Genomic DNA, 24,302 nt, shown 5'->3' with positions numbered 1-24,302 from the left:
ACCTTTTAGTAGACCAACTAAGAAATCACAAAAAAAAAATCTTTTTCTGCAAGCTTTTGGGTACACGTGTACTTCCTCGGGCTCAGGGAAAACTAAAGATGGTTAAAAATCCCCATAGGTAGAAAATAAACTTTTCAGACCAACATGGCTACCAAATACATCCCTGCAACATGGAAGATGCTGCATTTTAGCTGATTTTGGATTTAAACTTCATTGCTGAACAACAACAAAAGATTTCTACACCTCCCTGCCTTTCTGCCATCTCACACCACCAGAGAAGGAATCCTGCCTTATCTGCACATCAAAAAGCAACTCACAAAGACACTCTCATGGACCCAGAGGAACAGACTACCATGTTCAGCTTCCTCTGTGCAAAAATGAAGTTTATTTTCTACCTATGGGGACTCTTTAACATCTTTAATTTTCCCTGAGCCTGAGAAAGGGCATGTGTGCATGAAAGCTCACAGAAAAAGATAATTTTTTTGTGAGTTCTTAGTTGGTCTAATAAAAGGTATCATCTCTGAACCAAGAGTTCTGGAAATTGGCATTTCTTCACAGATGTAGCAAAGCCTCTGAACAATGAATAGAACTTGACAGAGGCTAAACCTTAGGCCCCTGTTTATGTTCCATTGGCTTGGATGGGACTTGCCACAATGAATTTAGGGAATGAATTAGAGATAGAAGTGAAAAAAGTGATGAACTGGTATCTTTTAGGTGTTTTTTTCCCCCCCATTTTAGGGCACAGCATTTTAGTAAATCTCACTCAGATTATTTACTCTAAATTCACAGTAAAAGTTGAACACATAAATTTAACTGAACTATACAATTAAATATATCAGACAGCATCACACAATTATCTTCCATTGTTCAGCAATATTTTCTGGTATGCTGAGCCTCCATAGGAAATCTGAGTTTTTATTTTGACTTATAAGACCAGCTTGACACCAGGGAGATGTGATATTTTGACTCTTATGTTTAAGTGACAGGACACCTAGGCTATGGACAGGCATTTAAAAAGCCTGATCCTGAATTGATTCAATCTTTGCGGGTTAGTCTAACCTGCCTAGGATGCACCAGTTTGCAAGTGCACAGACATTCCCTCTGGACTGAGGAAATGTAGGTACATGCCTGTAGTGGCTCAGGCTAGAACCTGAGAGGTGCTCAAGCAGTCGTCCCTTCCCTTCTACAGTGCTGAACTGAGATGGGATGTGGTCAGACCCCAGCAGGATGCTTTGATTAGGGAGAGGTATAAACCCCAAGCCTGGCCTGCACAATCCCAGGTTTTTCCCTGCTCGCTGCTCAAGGGGCAGGAGTGTTGCCAGACCTCAGCCCCCAGTTAGAACTCTGAGGAAAAGGGAGGTTGTGGACTGCATGCATCTGTTGATGATACTGAACTTTTCAATCTTCCTCTCCCTGCTTCCTCATACTGTCTGCAAACCTGACAGGGAAGGAACCCAGCAGGAAGCTGACAACACAGGGTTTAGCAGCCCCTCAAGAAAACAAAAACCTCTCTCATTAATTCAAGCTCTTCTTAAACAGCTTTTTTCCAAGGAAGGAATGGCAGAACATTACCAGCTGACCTGTTGATAAGCTCCAAAAAGCCTAAGTAGACACTGTCCTGTCCCAGTGAAATTGGAAACACACATGCAGACACCTCTCAGTATTAGCTAGCATACCACATGCTGGCTAGGGTTCATGTGGCTGAGGTCCATGCTGTGGGATGTGAGGGAGGGAGGGAGGAGTGGGGGGATCCCTGCTTGAACAGTGAGTAGCAAGGGGGGTGGGGCAGGGGGAAGCCAGGCAGACCCTGCTGTGCCTGCAGTTTCCATCAGACCTCTGGCTAGGGAGCAGGGGGGCGGAGCCAGGCCTGTTCTCTGGAGCAGAGATCCCAGCCCAGAGAGCGTGCCGGGATGCTAGGGGAATCTGGTTTAACTTAAACCAGGAAGGGGTCTGGGAAAGACATTGCATAAACTGGTTTGACCCAAATCAGTTAAGTCTGATACTACATTCCAGGTTTATCTTAAACCAGTTTCAGCCATTTTGAAACTGGTTTATGTGCACTGAATTTATGTTCTGTTACAGGTTTAAACCAGATTCTGATCACTTAAACTGGTCTATGTGTAACATCTGTCCCTAGCCCTAGAGTAACATGTTCACCTTGACAGGGAGCCCTTACAGCAACAAAATAGGAAACAAAAATGACATCTCCATTCCCCAACCCCCACAAATGACTTAGGCCCAAGTTTGAGCAAAGATTGTGAGTCCTATTGAAAGAAGAGCCTAGGTAGGGAGTTACATGTGATGCATGCCTTTACCCAGCCCTTCATATACATCCTGTACTCCTTCAATTATGAGTCACCCTTGAATTGAAAACATAGCTACATTTTCTGACTCTCAATTTAAGAGAATGCCCCCCACAAAAAACCCCCAAAAACAAAACAGTGGTGCATTTATAAGGATACAACCTCTGTGGTACATATCGGAGCTTCTTACTGGTACTTTTCCTTTTTCATAAAGAAATATTTGGATTTAAAAGTTGTGTCATATATTTGAAGGAAGGCAATAAGTCAGACAAGCCTATAGACTCGTAGACCCACTTATCACAATGCAACCTGGAAGAGTGCACCCTCAGCAAGTTTGCAGATGACACCAATCTGGGGGGAGAAGTAGGTATGCTGGAGGGTAGGCCTAGGATTCGGAGTGCTCTAGACAAATTGGAGGATTGGGCCCAAAAGAAATCTCATGGGGTTCAACAAAGACAAGTGCAAAGCCCTGCACATAGGATAGAACAATCCCATGCACCAGTACAGTCTGAGGGATGACTGGCTAGGCAGCAGCTCTGCAGAAAAGGACTGGGGGATTACAGTTGACAATAAACTGAATATCAGCCAGCAGTGTGCCCTGGTTACCAAGAAGACTAACGGCATACTGGGCTGTATGTGTGTTGCCTGTAGGTCAAGAGAAGTGATTATTCCCCTCTATTCAGCACTGGTGAGGCCACGTCTGGCATACTGCGTCCAGTTTTGGGCCCGCCAGTACAGAACAGATGTGGACAAATTGGAGAGAGTCCAGCAGAGGACAATAAAATGGTGAGGGGGCTGGGGCACATGATTTATGAGGAAAGACTGAGGGAACAGGGCTTATTTAGACTAGAGGAAACTGAGAGGGGACTTGATAGCAGCCTTCAACTACCTGAAGGGGGGTTCGAAAGAGGATGGAGCTAGACTGTTCTCAGTGGTGGCAGGTGACAGAACAAGGAGCAATGGTTTCAAGTTGCAGCAAGGGAAGTTTAGGTTGGATAGTAGGAAGAATTTTCTCACAAGGAGTGTAGTAAAACACCGGAACAGGTTACCCAGAGAGGTGGTGGAATCCCCATCCTTGGAAGTTTTCAAAGCCTGACTAGACAAAGGCTTGGCTGGGATGATCTAGTTGCGGATGGTCCTACTTTGAACAGGGGGTTGGACTAGATGACTTCCTGAGGTCCCTTCCAACCCTCATTTCCTGTGATTCTATGATGAGGAGGGAAAACATGCAGATAGCAAAATAGAACACACTCATTTAATTTTATGCTTTTTTTTTTTTAACTTTTTTGTCCTGGCTTAACATACTCTGGCCTTCTGTTTGTCCATTGCCCAACTTGTAATTTGTACCACTCCATGTCTCAGTGCTGAATTCAGTCCTCCCCTCTCCCGTTGTGATCCTCTACCACAAAAGCGGCCAATGGCTGGATTACAACAAATGTGTCCTGCAGAGAAAGCCTGAGGAAGCTGGAGTGCTCAGTGTCAGGCTCTCATCAATCCAGCCCACTCCTGCTGGATATAGATGAAAGCCAAAATCTGGACATGGTAAAGCAGGGATACAACTTTATGATTTACAATCTGTGTTGTGTAAAGGGAGCCCACACCTAATTGCGTTGTAATTGGGTGTAATAAGCAAGCAGTACTAACCCTTTAGTTATTTACATTAGCATACTGTGGGGAAGAGAGAAGAAGCTGGATCCAATCACAAAGATACAGTTTGGAATGTGGAAGACCTTGGGCAAGCTATGTAGGGCCAGATCCTGCTCCACCTATGAATCACTGAAGTGTAAGTAGATGCCTATGTGTGACCCTATTTCACCCTGCTCAAAACCCTAAAAAGCCACTAATGCATGTACTTCTGTAATGGGTCATCATCTTGGTTTTAGCCTTAAAACTACCTCACAGTAAGCAGGAGTTTTTCAGGCACTTGAGCAAAGTGGTATTAGATTACATTCAAGTGCTGAAGTATACTTAAATACCCAATAGATGGTCTCTCTCTGCCTCAGTTCCTTGTTTGTAAAATAAGGACAGTTTGGCAGTCTAGGCAATGTGAAACTAAGCACTTGCATACTATGGAAATGAGGGCTGTGTCAATACTTTAGAGAGAAAAAAATCTGTGCCACTGCAAAACCTATGGACTGAGGTATCTGGGAGTCCACTGCACTGATTTCAATATCAGCTTCTATAGCATGGTAGAGATGGGAAAATATGGTTTTGCACAAAATGCATCTAACAAGCAAAAATGTCCCTGTAGTGTGAATGTCAGCCAACTAATGACACAGATGGTTGTAGGCTGTAGGAGTCAATTGGACGTCTATCTTGCTAGGATCCTGTGACCCCAGGTGACTTCCTGCCCCTCGGGCAGGGGACTGGACTCAATGATCTTCCGAGGTCCCTTCCAGCCCTAATTTCTATGAACTATGAAATCTATGAAATATGAAGGGTGTGGAAAGGTTACACCCCCAGGCCAGGCAAGGAAAAGAAATCCCTGGTGTGGATACAGCTGGCAGGAGGAGGCTTCTGTGGGTTTGGCTGCTATTGTGTAGGAGGGTTGTCACCAAGCTGGTAGGAAAACCCCTCTGCCACCACCTATCATATTTCTAACAGGGGCCTCTACTGATATAGCTATGCTGGCACAGCTATAATGGTGGGGTATCTGTAATGTACACAAGCCTCAGGATCCCGAGGTAAATCCAATTCCATCCCTGTGGCTTGTGGGACATTTGGGCAGGGAGAGGGTGTGAAGAGGAGAACAAACCTCATCTGAGTGGAAGTATCAGGGAGATCCAGCCAACAAAACCATTGCTGTCTGAGCTTTGACTGGATTAGACCCTACCCAAGAGCTAGTCTCTTGTTTAGAAAACCTCACCAAATCTCTAGTGGCTGCTTGTGGTAGGTGAGTTGGGGAGCCGAAAGCTAATGTCACTCATTCCCTCATTTCTCCCAGCTCCACCCTGGAATACATTTTCCAGACTTTCTGGTCAGGTCCTGAATACCAATTGGTGCACTAGCCTCATCAGCTTTCTGGCATGATTTCTCACATTCCCATCCACCTCCAGAAAGTTAAGGAAGCAGGGCATGCTATTCATACTCTGTCTGGGTGTTCAGTGGGGAGCTGAGGTGGGTACAGATATGGATTCAGCTGCTCCCAGGAAGGGACTCAAGCGACTTTCCTGGTGGGTCAGAAGTGTTCTTGCTGGCAAAATAACTGCTTTCTAAAAACAACTCCTTTATGAGCTGCTCTGCAGAGGGACAAGGAATGCTTCTTTGGAAAGGGCTTAGGGGAGGGAGAGGACAGGGAGTTGCACAGCAGGTAATTGGGAGTGTCTCTCATGGTCAGTGATTCACTTCTGCTCATTTTGCAGAGCCTTAGGAAACAGTGCATGTATTTGTGGTGAGTAGTCATCTTACAATATGTCTATAAAGTACCCAGTGATTAATGACAACAGGTGAGCTTAGGGCATGTAAAACACAGAGGCAAACTGAGTAAGTTTGGGATCCCAGTTTATTCAGATAAACAAAGAACAAGAACCAGGAGTGATGCAGCTTCTCTGCAGCTAATTGCATGCAAACTCTTTGGTCAGAATGGAGGCTGTTTGGAGAGAACTGTCATGAATAATGGTGTGTTGATTTATCCGGAGGGGATTGGTCTGGTTTGGGAGTTCCCTCTGGAACAGAGGAAACAGCACTGCAGGACAGTAGAAGAGATACTTCCTGTACCATAGACTAGTAGCATAATGATGGGGAGAGGGTGAGCACTGGGACAGCAGCTCTGGGTACTGACTTAGGAGGTGCAAGAATAACAGCTGTCACCACTGCTGGCCACCTATACCATTTCTGGGAGCTGCCCCTAGCCCACCTACTGCTGCTGCCCAGGCCACAGGGTTTCCTTGTTACGCCTCCATCATAGGCAGTTTTGATCTCACTCCAGTGGAGTTTTGCTCTCAGTTTCCTGGGGGCGGGATTAGACCCAGTAGGAGTCAGTTTTATTCATGAATATACTATACTATTTTTGAAAGCGCTACGAGCAAATTTTCTATTTAAGAAACATTGTAAAATAATTCATGCTACCATTCTGGGGTGGAACATCTGAATGTATAAGAAAGGGATGGGGGAAATAAAAGCGCAATGCCATTATTATTTTGGTGGGATGCAAGTAGGAAAGAAGAGTGGTGGGTATCTCCTTTCAGGTCTAATATATGTCATACATACCAGAGTGCAGCATGGAGCCAGTCAGGTTCAAGAAAGCTGCAAACTCAAGCCACCCAAGAAGAAGTTTGTATTTAAAGCAAAGACAGTTTTAGAGAGTGGGGACTGGGAGCAGCTGAGGGAAGTCTAGTGAATTTCTCGAAGTTTTTTGAGAGCAGGTTGAATACTGTTCATCCCATAAGAAATGTAACAAGGCAGGTATTGCTCATCAAATAAAATTACTCCAGAAAACTATGTTTTTATATGTAAGAGCTCTGGTCTTCCTAGTTAGACTTTTCAAAAGTGCTCAGCCAACAGAATGGAGCCCAAGTTAAAAAAGTTCAGAGCTTATTTTGGTCCATGTACATGTATATAAAACAAAAATATGTTTATCCTCAGTGAAACTTTTTGTCCTTCTCTTCCCATTAGGCAAAGTGGCATGTTCCAAGTTTTTTATTTAAAGGAAATCTATTACAAATTTAAAAAAAAATATCTCTCTCTCTCTATATATATTTTTTTAGGTGTTTGCTGCTCTGTTCCAGGGACAACTAAAGCTCTGGATCTGATTGTGCAAGACCGACCACACACACACAATTCTTACACAGGAACCCTCACAATCTGTGTAGGGACAACAGATCAAGGGTTGAAAGGAACACAGAGGCATGGAGAGAAGCTGTTACCTGACTTAGATCACATGGGTGATTATTTTTGCAAAGCAAGAAATAGTTCTCAGTCTAGCCCCTGGTCCCTCAGGTATGATGTACTCCATAGTTTAAATTTTGCACAGCCATAAATTACATGAATAAGTCATGGAGAAGTGGGCAGTTAAGTACTGATAGCCTTAATAACTGGCAGATGAACAGAAGGTAAGAGATGACTATCAAGCCATGAATATCGCAAAGTACAGTCACATGCCTATCACTGTAAAGACCTGAACTCTATCATTTTCATCCATGGGGAAGTATCATTTCCTTTCTTGTTTTTCCTTTAACATGAAGTACATATTTATTTCCAGTGCTAGTATATGAGCAAGAGCAATTCAGTTGATGTCCTGTGCTTTCAATGGAGGTGTTACTCAACGCAGCATACTAAAATGGATAAGAAAAGAGCTCAATGCTGCATGGTGCTGAGCACCCACAGCTCCCAGTGAAGGATTCACTTACTGCTAGAGCTCTGCACAAGTTGCAAAATCAGGCCCTTAAAGATTAGAGGGCCAGATTTTATTTTGTGTATTAAAAATCTCTGGATTTAAGCGCTTAAGGTTAATTTGATTCCACCCTGTTCAAGTGCCTGAAAATCCATTAACGCATCTAGTTTTGTAACACACCATCTTCTGACATTTAATGAGCCATAAAATGGCTCAGTGAGTGAGAAGGAAGATCCATTCACCTTTAGCAGGGTGGAATAGAATTGCTCTCAGGCACCTATGTTCACTTACATACTTAATAGGTGGAACAGAATCTGACCTTAACTTTCCTTGTAGAGAGCAAAAGCCAAGCATAAACAGTATGTGACCTCACGATCAGCTAGTTCGCTGTCTGTGGCAAAGTGGGGGTCCCTGACTAGCCACAGAGCTAGTTTCCCACCTGCCTCTCCTGCCATGCCTTGTTTAATTAATTATGTTGTTAATTAAGGCGGTAGGCTGCCCATTTTACACCCCGATATGGAGGGGCTATCTGCAGCTCTGTTCCACCCCTACGCTGTGGCCCAAGCCTCGCAGATGGTATCCCAGGCAGTTGGCTCAACCATCTCCTTCGCCCATTAGCTGTGGCCCCAATCATGGGACCTTCGGCTTCTGTATAAGCCCTGGCCCTGTCTCAGGCCAGTCAAGACCCTGAGTTTCTTTGCTCATCATGGGTGTCTCTCACAGTGGGCCCCTGGCCCTTTTGACCCTTCTGGTCCTGGCCCCAGCATTGACCAGTTGAGTCCCTCAGTTGGGTTTACACCTCCTGCCTGCACTTAGGGATCACTGTCCCCCATTCCCAGCTCAGATGCTTCTGGAAGCATGCCTGGCCCTGCAGGGTTACTCCCCCAGCAGGCTTAGGCACTTCCCAAAGCTTACCTGGTGTACCCTGCTCCAATGGTAAATGACCCACCTGAAGGTGAGGGCTGGAGTTAAGGTGCCCCTACCCGCCATTCACTGGAGTGATAACTGGCCTGGCATTTCCTGGGCGCTCCTGCACCACTAAGAGCCCCACCAGACCACCCACTCCTGGCAGGGTACAGTTTTAGGTCATGCCTAGGACCAGGAGCCTCCAAACCATACCCCTACAGCTCCTGCCTTTACTTCCAGGATGTTGTATTCAGCCTAGTAGCCAAGCAATGTTACTGCCCAACCTACCAGCAGTGAACTGCCCTGTTTATATAGGCAGCCAGGGATCTAAAATGGCTGCCACAATCAAACACCTGCCGGCTGCTTGGCTCAGCCCTTAAAGTGGTAGGCACCCACAGTGCCCTGCCACACTGTCCCAGACAGGGGGCTTATTGCATCACTAGAGGGAAGGAGGCTGGAATGCTAGCTGCTAGGGCTGTGCAAAGCTGATTCAATTGGAGGAGATTCCACATGATTTGGGGGTCAAATCTCTGAATCCGAATCAAATCAGGAGACCAATTAAAAGCTCCGAATCAATTTGAAGCATCTGAATTGATTCGGGAAAGCTTCAGAAAAGATTCGGCTGATATGGAGATTTGGCCATAGACTAAACAGGCAGCCTCCAGCTGGCAAGCCTGTTGGGGGAGAGGAGAGGGAAGGGTCACGGGGGGAGGGAGGGATTGGAGCTGGGACAAACTGCCCAGCCGGGATGGGGGTGGGGGTATGACATGGGGAGGGGAGTGTGGGGAGGCGCGAGATGCAGACATGGCAGTACTGGGAGCGGGGCCTCTGCCTTGCTGCCACTTGCCCAGCCAGAGCAGGGGGGCAAGATGTGGGTGCGGTAGCACTGGTAGCGGGGGTTATGCCCTGCTACTGCCTGGAGCAAGCTGCACCTGCATCACGCTGCCCCCCACTCCTGCGCCAGCTGGGCAAGTGGCAGCAGGGCATAGCCCCTATGGCTCCCCCTGTGGTGGGCCAGTAGGGGGAGCTCCTGCATTGATCCTCCCGCCTCACTACGCCTGTCCACCTTCCAGACTCCACGTGTCTCTCCAGGGGCGCCTAAGCCCTGGTAGACCCCGTTTCGAGCCCCACCCCATTTCGAACACACACAGAGTCCAGGGGTAATGTGTGCTGCCGCCACCACAAGAAGGGACTGTCTGGGTCCTGTGTCCTTGGGGAAACACAGGCCTAATAGTCCTATGGGTACTCAACCCAGTACAAGAACTTGAGGCACTTCCCCAAGTCAGGGGCCAAAAAGGATAGTCTCCCTTAGTCCGCAGACCCAAGGGGCCTCCTAAGCATAATTAAACCCACCCAGTAAGTCTCCTACACCAGTCACAAAGGAGAACTTTATTGCTCCCAACAGGATGAGGTAGAATAGGGTAACAGGTAGAGCACTATCAAGGGATTACCACTGAGCAAAACAGTCTGGCTGAGGTAGACGTTTGATATGCAAATGCATCACTGTGAGCTGACTCACTCTCTAGAAACACTTACAAGTATTATTCAGAAAATGGTAGAGATCTGGCTTGGAGATTTCCAGAGAGAGAGCATTTCAGATGGATCAGACTTTCTCCCTGTGTCCTGATGCTTGGGCCATGCTGGAAAAATGGCTTCTCCTTCTTCTTCTTGGACCAGGCCCTTATATAGCCTTTCTGACCTCAGCAGCCCAGTCCAATAGAAGCCAGCAGTGTTGGCAACTAGCCAACCAATTTAAAAAGCATCACTGGTTACCTGGGCAGATGAGCAGGGGCTTTTCCCTCCCCCCACTCAGGTGACCAGAGGGACCACACCCTAGGCACCAGGCTTTTGTCACATAGGCAGGAAGGAAAATCCCTTCTCCCTTAGGAATTCGACCCCAGTGTCCCCAGCTGACGGACAGATTTCTGGAGAGAGACCCAGATGGTGGCATTTCTGCCACACCCCCCACTGGGGCAGAGGCAGGCATAGCCAGGGGAGCCGTGGGAGAAACCTGTCCGGGCCCATCCCCCAGCCAGCCCCAGCCTCCTGGCACTTAAAAAAAAAATGCCCCGCACTCACTGGCTCTGGTAGCAGGGATTGAGGGCCACTGAGGGCTTGTGGCAGAGCCCTCCTATACAATGCAGGACAGTGGGGGCAGCAGGGATCACCTCCCACCCCACTTGGCACCCGTACAGCAGCTGCCTCATAGCACGGGTACAGTGTGGCTTGGCAGGGTGCTGCTCACTGTCTGAGAGCTGGGGTAGTTCTACCCGTCAGCCAGAGCCTGGCAGCACTCAGCCCCAGTGGCTCCAGCTCTCAGACAGCACACAGCACTCTGCCGAGCTGCACTGCACCTGTGAGATACGACAGCTGCCATGTGGATGCCAAGTGGCGGGGGGTGATCCCCACTGCCCCCCACTGCCCCACGCTGCATGGAGGGACTCTGCCATGAGCCCTCAGAGGCCCCTATCGCCGCTTCTGCAGCTGGTGAGTGTAAGGCTTTTTCTTTTTTTTTTTTTGAAGTCCCACACTCAACAGCTGAAGGACCGGCAGTTGCGGACCTCTGAGGGCTCATGGCAGAGTCCCCGCCCCCCCTACAGCATGGGGCAGTGGGGATAGGGCTCCACCCCCCCACCCCCCGCTTGGCACCCATGCAGCAGCTGCCCCATCATGCAGGTGCAGCACAACTTGGCAGGGTGCTGCTCACTGTCTGGGAGCTGGGGTGGCTCCACCTGCCATCCAAAGCCTGGCAGCACTCAGCCCCAGTTGCCCCAGCTCCCAGACAGCATGCCAGGGCACCCTGCCAAGCTGCACTGCATTCGCGTCATGGGACAGCTGCTGCAGAGCTGCCAGGTGGGGGGGGGCAATCCCCATTGCTCCACGCTGTGCAAGGGGGCTCTGCCACGAGCCCTCAGAGGCCCCCGATTGCTACGGCCAGAGCCAATGAGTGCGGGGCTTTTTTTTCTTTTTTCTTTAAGTGCCAGGACTAGGCTGGGGCTGGCTGGGGGATGGGCCCAGGCAGGGTAGCCATGGGGGCTTCTCCCACAGCTTCTCCCACCCAGGAAGAGGCAGGCACAGCCTGAGGAGCCACGGGAGAACCTGTAGCTTCCCAGCTGTGCCTGGCTCTCCCTGGCCAATCCAAATCACCAAATCTCTCTGAATCAGCACTGAATCTTCGGAAGCCAATTTGGCCAAATCAATTCAGGACAGTGATCCGAATTGCCAGATTGAATCACTGTCCTCCGAATTGGCCAAATCCAAATCAAATACTTCCCTATTCACACAGGCCTACTAGCTGTATCACCTGCTGGCAGCACTGAATGCCTAATCTGGATCCCTGTGTGCTGGGTGCTGTACATACATGCAAGAGAAAAAGCCCCTGCCCCAAAGAGTTTACAATCTAGAGACAAACCAAAATAATAGTAGGAAGGAGAAAAAGGCACAGCTAGAAGTGATTTTTCCCTGCTTATCTACATGATATAGGGGCAGTACAGGGACATAGTATGCCCTTTATATGTCTCACACATCAATTATATAGGGGTAGTTCAAGGCTCTTTTAATCCCGTTCATATCCAACCATATCAGTGACATAGGGGTAGCATGGAGATATGCTACTCCCCTTTGTATCCCACTCATATAATTGACAAATTGTCATATTGCAGTGGTAGAATAAGGAAAACAGCCCAGGTCTCCTGTCTTGATGGTAGTTTCCTACCCTACTTTCCTTCTGCCAGCATCTACAGGACAGGCCAGTGTCAGTGAAACCCACTGGTGAGGGAGTGTGGTACAGGTCCTCTTCACTTCCTGACCCCAGTGACTACACAAGTCTGTAAGGAGCCAATTTGGAGATACTTTGTGGTTTAGTTAAAAAAGCAGCAGCTCAGGCTTCTAACTCTGGCAGTCTTAGGTTCAAGATGGCAACCATCATAGGACAGTCATGAAGTTCAGGGGCCAGAGTGAGATGCTGGGGGCCTAACAGCATTCCATTCCCGTTTCCCATTAATTATTCCCTGCATTACCACTGACTGGTCTGAAAGGGAAGAGGAGAAAGATCCTGACTTACCAGTTTCTCAATCATGTCACTCAGGTCTCTAAACCGTCCTGAAGACCGTCTGGCCATCTCATAATTATACTGGATGTTGGTGATTTTCAAGTTGCCGCTGTAATAGAATAGCCTCTGATCTGTAAGGGAAGGGAAAGCCATGGGTCGTAGGGCAGCATTTCATGACTTGTCCAGGACACTTCAGAGGCTTCTAGTTGGCTGACATCTAGAAGGCACAAGAATGGCCTACCTATAGAAAAGCCATGCAAACTACAGGAGGCCTGGGAACTGGGAGTGGTGGATGATGGTTTCCTGCCAAACAGAACTGGAGGAGTGTGGGTGGGGTTTGCTCCAAGCAGAATCATGGCAAAGAGAACATGACTCAGTCTCCCAGTAAGGTAACCCTCTGCCTATAAGCAGCATTTTGGCCTCAACACCACATGGCTCTGGGACATGAGCAGGAAATATTGCTGTGGCCCATTTTCTCTTTTCTGCCCTGCAAGTGTTGTTCCTCAGATTTACTTGTGTTACAAAACCCCTCAAGGACCAGGGTGGAAAAGCAAAGGGACAGTTAAACAGAGTTTAGCCAAAGGCCAAGTTTGTCACTTGCTAAACCTACACTAGGCTGGAATGATCTGTAGGCTTCGCGTCAAAGGTAGGTTTTGATGGACCATAATAAGAAGAAAAGTTGGAGGTTTCACAAAAGGAGAGGCAATAGCTGTCACAGTACTTGCTGCATTGCACAGCAGGATGCGGTCCTTAGCAGCTGTTAGCAAGAATGCTGTCCATGGAAGGGTATGGGAGTCATTGGATTTTCAAGGGTATGGGAGTCAAGGAAACTGATGGCACAAGTTGGACTGAAGACAATTCCAGCAGCCCAGGATGTGCAAAGCACTTGAGCCCAAGGATGTGGAGGCTTAGCATGTATTAAACAAGGAAACTTACCATAGGCCAGAAAATAAACCAGCAGGCCAATGGTGATTGCTGCTGCTGCCACTATCCCTAGAACAATCAAAGCAATCTTCCAAGGCTCGAGATGTCTTATCTGGGTGGCTGACTTGTATTTTCTGGGAAGGCAAAGAGTTAAAAAAATTAACATTTTTAAAAAACATGTTAGTAAAATTTTTAATTTTTAGTAAATTTAACAACAGTCTCAATGTTGGTTCTCCATGGCAGACAAAATGCTCCAGTACAGTATTCTAGAAGCATTCAAAACTCATGACTCAAGCTCTAAAATTGATTTAAAAATAAAATTTAGAAGCCAATAGTGGTGTGTTCATTTCATTTGCCTTCTGCGGTGTGTCTTTACATTTTGCCTGGGGCACATTTTCAAGCTTTTCTCCACAGCCCCAAGAGGTAGAAAGTGGAGATTCTCAAAATCACTCGATACCCCTCGATAACATGAGGCTTGTGATAAGATCACAAGAGTTGGCAATGTGGGCAGGAGGGTGGGCCTAGCACTTCATAACCCAGTGGCAGGAATTATTTTGACTGGAGGGCCACTTAATTAGTTTTGGTGAGCTGTCAAAGGCAACACACACAAAATATCTTAGAAGATATCATTTTAACAGCTTACAGATGAAAACCAAATCATATACAGAAAATCAAATATCTACTACAACATATTTTAATTTTATTTCAAAAAAATAATTTTTGTCCTGATTTTCTTTGAGTAGTGTATATACAGGCAATTGCATAATAGCTCAAAATAAAGTCTTACTCTTGTGTATGGTGTGTGTGGGGATTGCATGTGTATATGTTGGTGGGGGGAGCTTTTCATGCACTTGATCCCAGGAGCTGGTCAGGAATGGGGGGGAGGAAAGGGAGCAGGGGGCACACACAGCAGAGTTTGCCCAGGCAGTGCAGCGCAGGTGCAGTCCACAGCTGCCTCCATGGCACTCTGCATGGGACCAAGCCCCACCTGCTCCCCACTGGGGCAGTCAGTGCTGTGTTCCTGCCCATGCCCACCAGCCCATAGCCGGCATGCACAGCTTCCCAGCGGGGCTGCTCCCAGTGCAGCTGCAGCTGCCCGGGTGCTGCTTGGTTCCCCTGCTTGCGACGACTCTTCCTCCTGCCCCTAATGTACCACTCCTGGCAGGGGTGGAGGAAACTGCAGTTGGGTGGCTTCTGCCCCAGTGCATGCGGCTCCACCTTTCCTCTTCCACCTTCAGCTTCTAGCTGCCTTCCACCCACTTGCCACCCACAGGTGGCTGCTCATCGTACTGGGTGGAGACAGTGGGCAGAAGGCAGCCGGGAGTTGGAGCTGGAGCCCCATGCACTGGGGCAGGAGCTGTCCAGCTGCAGCTCACCCCCCTCCCAGAGTGGTGTAGCAGGGACAGGAGGAGGAGAAGGAGCTGCTGGAGGCAGGGGGAGTTCAGTAATACCCAGATGTCTGCAGCTGCACCTGGAACAGCCCCCCTGGGAAGCCGTGAGTGCTGGCTGGGGCATGGGTGGGAGTGCAGTGCAGGCTGCCCTAGTGTGTTCTTGTCTCACTGCTCCATTACTGTGGGTTGCTCTGAGAAAGGATGATCCAGCCTGGTATTAATTAGGAGAACCCTGATCTAACAGCACTGGGGCAGTAGCAAAATATCCATTGTTCTGGTCCTAACAACGCCATGCAGTCATCCGTTATACAAACTATTCCATCTATCCATAAAATTGGGAAAATGGCTCTCTGGAGAGAAATCCAGCACTTCCCACTTTAGGTAGGCCAACAGTGTCATAAGGCCACACTCTAATGTGGTATTTTAGTGGTTCTGAGTCTAGTCCCAGCCAGAACCTAATAGCAAGGGCAGTAGTGAAGACTTCGAAGTTTCACTGAACACTCAGACTCACTACTACTATACGCCACACTGGTCAGGAGGGAGAAGACGGATATGAATAGGAACCATCCTAGAAATTGCCATGCTTGCTGTGAGAGGAAAGGCAAATGTATATGCTAAGCTTGAAGGTTGTCAGACTGTCTGAATAACGTAAGTTCAAAGGTATCCCAGTTTGATTTGATTCCCCTCGGCAACACCAAAGAAAAAACCCATGAATAAAGCTGTGCTCCCACATGGTTAGGGTTTATCCTACTTAACTAGAATGTTTCCTTTAAAAAAAAGTTACTCTTTTTTCCCTGTTTTGAGACTCCTCTGGTGTATAGTGTTACTTTGTATTCTTCAAGCCATATGTTTTTGACATAGCTATACTTTGTAGCCATATTTCTTTAAGTTGTTTCCCATGTTATCATCACTGATAGAGAATAGTGGTTAGCTTTTTAATTATGCTTGCTTAGACCTTTCCTATTTCTGTCTCTATACTTACTGTTTTCAGGACAAACAACAAAGACTGGTTCAAACATTTGAAGCTGAAATGCCCAGGGCTGCCTTTCACAGGAACCAATAAAATAGTGATTGATTCCTACATTCCTCTAACAAAACGGCCCTTTATTATACAGCAGGGTGCCCTTTATTATACAGGCTGTCCAACTTCCACATTGCCAGGGGCCACACCCCTCATGGGTCACAATAGTGTCAACCATAAGCCCCTGGGCTGTGGCCGTGGCATCCCCATCGTTCCACTATGGATATCCTGACTGGGGTACCCCACCGTTGCACTGTGCTCCTGCATGGATGGCCCACCCTCCTCAGTTCACCAGTCGCAGGCTCCCCTGTTGCAGTGCACCATACTGTGCCCTAAGACAAGCACAAGAAGTGGAAGCCAGAGGATGGAGAGGAAGCCCAGAGACCCCAGAGGGGGACCAGGTTGAGTGGGAGCTGGGGTCCACAAAGTAATTCCTCATGGGCTACATGCATCCCACAGGCCACCCGTTGGACAGCCCTCTTCTACAGGAACAGGATCATTTTCTAGATGAGGACAACAGAAGAACAGAAAACTTAAGTGGTCTGAAAAAGATTTTCAAGGAAACTGATGGCACAAGTTGGACTAGTGGCCTGGTTTCTTGGGGCATCTCTACACATGCTCTGGGGTGGACAGGAGGGTGCTTTAATTAGAGCGGCTCTGAGGGCCGCTGTAATAAAAGTGCCCTCAGTATCACATATATTCAACATCCTGTGCTTCAAAATGGCAGCAGGAGCGCTTTAACTAAAGCTTGTTGAATGAGTTTCAGCTAAAGCACCCCCACCACCTTTTTGAAGGGTGGGGATGCTGAATGCATGCAACACAGAGGCTGCTGGAGCATGCTAACTGGCATGCTCCAGCAAACTCAGTTAATTGAGTCTGTTAGCACACGTCAGAGCAGACATCCGGCATGTGTATAGGTGCACCTGTATTGTACATCTGTATTAGTCAAAAGCTTAACTGCTAGACCTAAATGTCCATTATATAAATGAGTTGCATCTGCACGCCAGGTTGAACCAGCTGTGATTCTGAGATCATGATTGTTATCCACCCTCATAATCCTTAGCTACAAATGAAAAAGCAGTAGGTAAATGCAGAAGCATTATCAGCAGCAAGTTTTACATGTGCAGTGAACTCTGAAGGAGTGAACTTAGTTGATTTCATTGGCGTTTTCATGTTTTGTAAGATCAGTATCTAAGGCTATGTGTGGTAGAGCAACCTGGCTGAGAGGCTATGTAAGTTCAGCAAGTTAAGACAATGGCTACAGAGCTAAGCTATACAGGCTCTATGGCTCTTTTTAGCCACTTTTTAGCCACATTTACTGGCATTCAAAGTTAACCCAGTCAGTGCTATGCATGCCTCAGTTATGTAGTGAATGGGGAAATCATGTCTAGTATGTTTTGTATAAGGCAGGGCTTCATGACAGCCATCAGTAATTTGGTAAGAGAGACAAACACCGAAACCCTCAGTCCCATTTCATTTCCTAAAACTCTGCCTTTTTTTGCTACTGCACACAAAAAAAGATGTTTTAATAATTGCAACCCTCCCCCAATCAACCCCCCCCCCAAAAAAAAACAAACAAAAACCCAGTGAAGGCTGCTGAACAACAATGAATTTACTCATGTCAGCTATAAAACTGAAGTAAAAGCATGGAAATAAGTAATTAAGGGCATTGCAAATCTTACCTGGTCTATCCACTTAAGACACCATTTTTATAATGTATCAGGTTTATATCTGTCTTTTAAAAAGTTTTTTGTGTTTATATTTGAGATTACAATGGAAAGATAATATTAATTTCAGGTCAGGATTAAAGTGTTTGTGATGTGATGATATACACGCTCCTTTGTACTTGACAAAACTCTTTTTTGTATAGAGTATGAGCTTTATGATGCTCTAACTATTCTTTTCTTTGGTTTTGAATGCACTAGTTCATTGTTAATTAGAACTCTTAGAGAGGTAATATCTTTTATTAGACCAACTAGATAATTGCAAAAATATATATATATTTGTGAACTTTTGGGCACATGTGCCCTTCCTCAGGCACAGGAGAGTGCAAAGATTATAAAATTTCTCCCAGGTGAAAATGAAAATTCATATTTCACAGGAGAGCTGAAAGGTCATGTAATGTCTCCTGGTTGCAAAAGTTCATTTTATGCAAAATAGGCTCAGGTAAAAGTTGGAGCAGTTATATAATAGTTCATTGTTGTCATGCCAAAGACCCTCAACCTTTAAAGTATTTACTCACATGAATTAGTTTTACTTAACTCATTTAGATTATCTACAAGTGTAAACCTTCTCAAATGCACAACTGTGTGAAGGATCAGGTGTTTAACTGCTTTCAGATGACTTTTTTTACACACATTTTTTTGGCTTGGAGGTTTTCTGAGGGGGCAGAGAGCAGTTTGTTTTGTTTTTACAGCTTTCATGTTTTACTCCCCTTTCATGTAGTTAAACTCGGAGAGAGTGAAAATATTTAAATTACATTCTGTCACCCTAAACCAAGTGGGCAAAATACAGCCCACAGGCTGGATCCAGCCCACCAGGCACTTTCATCCAGCCCGCGGTGCCCTCCAACGAATTGTACCCTGCCCAGCCCTTCCACCCACAAAACACCCCCGCCCCAGTAAGCACATCCAACCACACCCCCTACACAATATAAAAAAACTAAGAATTTATTTTTGAGTTATTATGCAACCACCTATATATACAGTACACAAACACAAATCAAGACAAAAATATTGTTTGTAATAAAATTAAAATAGTATACAGTAGGTGTTTGACTTTTAGTGTATGATTTGGGGGGTTTTGATTCTAAGATGGCAATTCCCCCATCCCGAAAGGAGTATTTCTGGGTGGTAAGGGGAGGGACTTCCAGTGGCAAAGGTCAGGGGTTAGGGGTGGGACTTCTGGTACCACGATGGTGACCATGGGGAAGGTCAGCCATCAAGAGGCAGGGCTACCCATGCAGCTCTTGACAGCTCACCAAACCTCATTAAGTGGCTCTCCAGACGAAATAATTGCCCACCCCGCCATAAACTCTTTTTTTAAAATACAAGTGGTAGGTATTTTGAATTAAGAGCATAATGACACGGCAGTATGTAGCAGTCACAGGATTTGTTAGAAAGGAGTATGATAATCTATTGCTATCATCACGGCCAGAGGGGAAAAATATGCTCACTCAACTTTTTCCAGGATTCCCTTTATTCTACTGTACTGATAAACCTGTTGCAACCAGGGGCTGGATTTTTTTCTACTGACAAAAGACTCCTTTGCCCATTCCAAGATTAAGACTGTGAGAAGGTGTGAAGAATTTGCTGACATAGAGCAGGGATTACAGAACCCAGTGTGAAATGTAACATGTTGTATCTATCAGCGTAGAAAGTTCAGCACCTAGGCTTCTCTTTATTATAGTCTGAAATTATTTAACAGATAGGAGTCAATGTTTAATCTAAAATGGCTTCTAGGTTTTTCAGAAAAAGGCTAGGCTGAAAGGAATGGCCAGAGATTTTCCTTTCTGTAAATGAAGCAGCTCCCTGGTTACTTGTTTAAAGACTGTTAGGACATAGCTCAGGGGAAGACTATTATTTCAACTGGAGGGCCGCTTACCAAGTTTTGGCAAGTTGAAGGCCACATAGGTAGCCCTGTCCCTTGATAGGTGCCCTGCCCCCAGTCACCATCTTGGTGCCAGAAATCCCATCCCCTAACCCCTCACCTTTGCCATCAGAAGTCCCTCCCCTTGCCTGCAGAAGTACTCCTTTTGGCAAGGGGTTTTGCCATCTCAGAACCAGAAAAATACCAAATTATATTATAAAAATCAAACATCTATTACAACATTCATTAATTTGATTTAAAACATATTTTGTCCTGATATACTTGTGTTTGTATAGTGTACATCGAGGTGATTGTATAATAGCTTAAAATGAAGTCTTACTCTTGCATATTGTGGAGGAAGTGTAGGGGGTATGGGTGGGTGGGTATAGTTTTGTGGGTGGCTGTAGGTGTGTGGATACATGGGTATGTGGATATGCAGTGTGTGGAGAAGGTTGTGTGTGTGGAGGGGTGAGTGTGTATGAGGTTTGGGGGGGTGTATGTGGGGTGTGGGTGGGTATGGGGTTTGTGGGAGTATGTGAGTGTATGGGGGGAAGGGTGGCTTAGGAGGGTTGTGGCATGTGTGGAGGGGGAGGATGTCTGGGGTGTCTGAAGGGGTGTGGGGTGTGCATGGGGGTGTGTAGGTGCCCACAGCCCCTGCCACCAGCAGTAGCAGTAGGCTGTGCAGCCTTGGAGCATTCAGTGCCCATGGCAGGTGGAGCCCCTACTAGTGCTCCTGCCAGCTCGGGCTCAGCACTCCCACCACCCCTGACCCAAGGGCAGCATTGCAGGCTCCATGCTCCTGCCTGCCCAGTTACCACCATTTTCCCCCCACTCCATCTGCTCCCACTGCCCTTCTCCTGCCATTTCCCTACCTTCCTTCTCGCCGCCACCACCTGCTAGCTGCTATGGCACCATGCAGTTCCCAGCTCCATGACTGGGTCTGTAGAATGCAGCAGGAGCCAGCCCGGCTGACACTATATGGAGCCAGCTGGGAATCATGGGAGCCAGGCCGGGCCAGCTCTTGCTGCATCCTGCAGTCCAGCAATGCAGCTGGGAACCACATGGTGCCAGAGCAGCCAGTGGGCAGGCAGGGGTGGGGAGAAGTGGCGGTGGCAGGTAGGCAAGTGGGTAAATGGCAGTTGCAGCAGTGACAGGTGTGGGGGGGAGTGGCAGTGAGGGGGCGGGCAGGAGCATAGCGCCTGTGCTAGTGCCCTAGAGCCAGTGCCAGCGGGGGCCCAAGGCAGGGCAGCAGGAGTATAAGTCGCAGGCTGTCAGGGGCTCTATGGAGAGGGGCAAAGCTAGCCTGGGCCCTGCATTCCTGCTGCCCTGCCCTGGGCCCCTGCCTGCCTTGGCCCCAGGGCACCAGCATGAGCCCAGTGCTCCTGCCCAGCTGTTGCTGCACTCCCACCTGCTGCCACTCGGCCCCCTTCCTGCTGCCACAGAAACAGACATTTCCTGCTTTTCCACCTGCTGCCGCCACTTCTCCCCACCCTTCTGACTGCCTGCTAGCTGCTCTGGCACCACATGGTTCCTAGCTGTATTGCTGGGACTGAAGGAGCCTACCTGGCCCCAAGGACTGGGACGATCACCATGGTCCTTCCCTCCCTGCTGCATTCTTAGCTAGTTGCACTCTAGGGCAGAGGGAGGCAGAAACAGTCCTAGGGTCCCAGGCGAGAAGCTCCTGCTAGGTCGAGGCTTCCAGTTGGGGGTTGGGTGAGGGGGTGCAGGGCCAGGTGGGTATTCCCTGCTGCATTATTTTTCCCACTGGACTCCCACAAATATGATCCTTCATAATCTTTTCAAAGACCTTTCCAAGGACGGAGGTGGGACTGACTGGCTTATAATTACTTGGATCCTCCTTCCTCCCCTTCTTGAAAACAGGGACCACACTGGCCCTTTTCCAGTCCTCGAGGACCTGACCTTAGCACCATGAGTGCTCAAACAGCCATGCCAGTAGTTCTGCTATGACACCAGCCAATTCCTTTAGAGATGCAGCTCATTTGGGCCTGCGGACTTGAACACATCCAGTCCATCCAAGTGACTCTGCACCAAGTCAGCAACAACAGTTGGTAGGCTGGTGTCCCTCTGATGCCCATCTAAGAACCCATTAGGAGACTTATCTTGACCCCTGTTCAGGAACACCAAGGTAAAAAACTAATTGAATAGTTCAGCCTTGTCCCTCCTGTTTGTAACTAATTGCTGCTTCTTGTTCAGTAGGGGTCCTATGCTGCCCTTCACCTTCCTTTTACTCCCTACATAAATAAAAAAAAGACTTTTTGCTGTCTTTAATTTGTGTTGCCAGCCTCAGCTCTGTAGTTGCTTTGGCCTTTTCTAACTGCCTCCCTGCAAGTGCGGACCAAGTAGGTATATTCCTCCTTGGTAGCTTCCCCTTTATGCCTTCTTTTTTGCCCTTAGGCTCCCCAGGATTTCCCTGTTTAGCCAAGGACGTTTTTTGGCTCCTTTCCCCCTTTTCCCTCGTACTGAGATCGTCTCCCTCTGCATCCGAAGGATTGTTTCCTTTAGGAACGACCACCCTTCCTGGACTCCCATCTCACCAATACTCTTCTCCTGCAGTGAATCATTGACTAGACTCCTAAGCACACTGAAGTTAGCCTTCCTAAAGTCAAGCACTTCCACCCTACTAGTTATCTTACCCACCCTGCGTCATATGGTGAATTTGATTGATTGTTGGTCACTGTCCCCAAGGTGATCACAAATCTGCAGCTCCCCTACCAGGTCCTCCCCCGTAGCCAACACCAAGTCCAGTAAGGCATTCCCCCTAATGGGATTGTATACCTCCTGCATTAGGTGAAGGTCCTGCACACAGGGTAAGAACCTACGTGAACACTTTAAATCGGCCCTCATATCTTTCTCCATTGTATACTAGGAAAAATATACTTATCATAAGATAAAACCTGGATGCTCCTGTGTCATCAAAGCATTCAGCAGTTATTTTGAAAAGTCATACTAACTCCTCTTCAGTTGTCAGGCATAGTTCAACATAATGAAGTCTCCCCTGATTTGCCCGCAAAGCCATCACAGCCATCTCCTTCAGGCTGAGACAAATGCATCCCTTACTCTCTGCACCAGATGGGGTATGGAAGTCAGCTGGAAACCAATGCAACCGCATTTTGGATTCTATGAGCTGTATATCTAGTTGTTAAACATACACACTGAGATGACGAACAAGGTCATTTTAACTGAAAAATGCCTATGAATAAACCTGTAAAATCCTGGTAAGCAAGTAGATAAGATTTCTCATAAGCTGAATAGTTCACCTGAAGCAGCTTGCAGATGCAGCTACACTGCATTTGTTTTAGGAGGCAGTCAAACAGAGCAGTGCATTAACTTCACCGTGTAGAAGTAGACTTAGATATTACCCAACTGTGGAAAAGGCAAATGCAATGCTAGGATGAATCAGATATCTTTCCATTAGAGATGGGGAGGTATCAGTGCTATTGTACAAGGCACTGCTGAGGCCTGTACTGGAATGCAGCAGACATTTCTGGCCCCTCACATTTTCTTGTCCCTCCACATTCAGGGAAAATGAATTCAAACTGAAAGAGAATGAGAGAGGGGCTACAAGGGGGATCAGGGGAACAGAGAGCCTGTCTTATGAGAGCAGACTAAGAGCTTGCTTCTTTAGCCTCACAGAACAAAGGCTGACAAGGGAAATAGTTGTTCTTTATAAATACATAGAGCAAGGAGTAAGTAAATGCCATGGATGGAAGAGAAATACTTATGTTAAAGACATGAGGACACATGGGTTTAAACTGGCCATAAGTAAATTTTAGGTGGGAAATTTGGAGGAATCAGGGGAGCAAGATACAAGTAAAGGAGCAAAAGCTTTTAAATGCAAATTGGCAAACATATGAAGGGAGTTATATGACATAGTTTCAGCTATAGAAAGGGGCTGGACTTGATGACCTAGCCCTCCTAGTCTCTGTTCCTATCACCTGTAAACTGATCAGAAAATGGGTGAAAGTGCCTAAGTGTAATCAGCAACAATTCAATGGAAATTCATAGTCACACTGGAATCACTGGATTTTGGTGGCATCGGGATGTGGTCCCATGAACTGAGTCAACAGTGGTTTGGCATTGTGTGGGGACCATGATCAGATCCCAGCTAAAAGCAGTTGCAGCTCCCTCTGAAACCAATGGGACTTGCATCTATTTACACACTGGAACCAGCTCTGGCCTCAGGAGTGTTCGAGAAGGTGTGAGGCAAGATAACGTAGGTGTGGGGATCTGCTGTATTTTACCTCTCCTGCTATTCACACCCCTTCTGCTCCATTGGCTTGTAATTACAGTCATTTGCCCACCTACTGAATATCCAGCTGGGGCACATTTATTCCTTTGCCACCTACACATCAACTTTCAGACCAGGATGTATATATGGCATGTTGCTGTTTACATCATTACCACACTGAGATCAGAGATTCCCTTGGGAGCCAAAGACGCATCCTTTTACCTTAGGTGGCATTTGGCCAAAGACTGTAGAATGCAAAGGTATCAAAGATAAACACAGTCAGTAAAGGACATCTATTCCACTCCTTTTCCATGGCAATACCAGTTCCCCCTGAGTTGGTTCAGTGCCAGTTACAGTTGAGCTGTAAGTATTCTGTATAGATGTATCCTATACCAGTAAAGAATGGTGATCAAACATTCTTCATATAAGAAGAGAATTCAGCATTGCAGCTAGAGATGGACTTCAAAACTCTCACAGTTTAAAATCAGGTTAAAATTATAGCCAGACTCCCAACCCAGTGAAGAACTCAGGTGCATG

At 47.0% G+C, this 24,302-nt stretch overlaps 1 protein-coding gene across 1 annotated transcript in view; it reads right to left on the bottom strand.

The window, feature by feature from the left end:
- Positions 1 to 15,766, bottom strand: part of LOC102566451 (transmembrane protease serine 11C) — a 59,425-nt gene extending 43,659 nt beyond the window's left edge. Inside the window, exons 1-3 of the mRNA XM_059721304.1 lie at positions 15,735 to 15,766; positions 13,529 to 13,650; positions 12,605 to 12,723 (exon numbers count right to left, since the gene is read on the bottom strand). Coding sequence (XP_059577287.1) covers positions 12,605 to 12,723; positions 13,529 to 13,650; positions 15,735 to 15,766 — 273 coding nt within the window. The remainder of the gene's footprint in view (positions 1 to 12,604; positions 12,724 to 13,528; positions 13,651 to 15,734) is intronic.
- Positions 15,767 to 24,302: the final 8,536 nt, after the last annotated feature.

Source organism: Alligator mississippiensis, chromosome 2, assembly GCF_030867095.1.
Source record: "Alligator mississippiensis isolate rAllMis1 chromosome 2, rAllMis1, whole genome shotgun sequence".
NCBI lineage: Eukaryota > Metazoa > Chordata > Crocodylia > Alligatoridae > Alligator > Alligator mississippiensis.
Note: the sequence above shows the minus strand (reverse complement) of the source record. Positions and strands in the feature narration are given on the sequence as shown.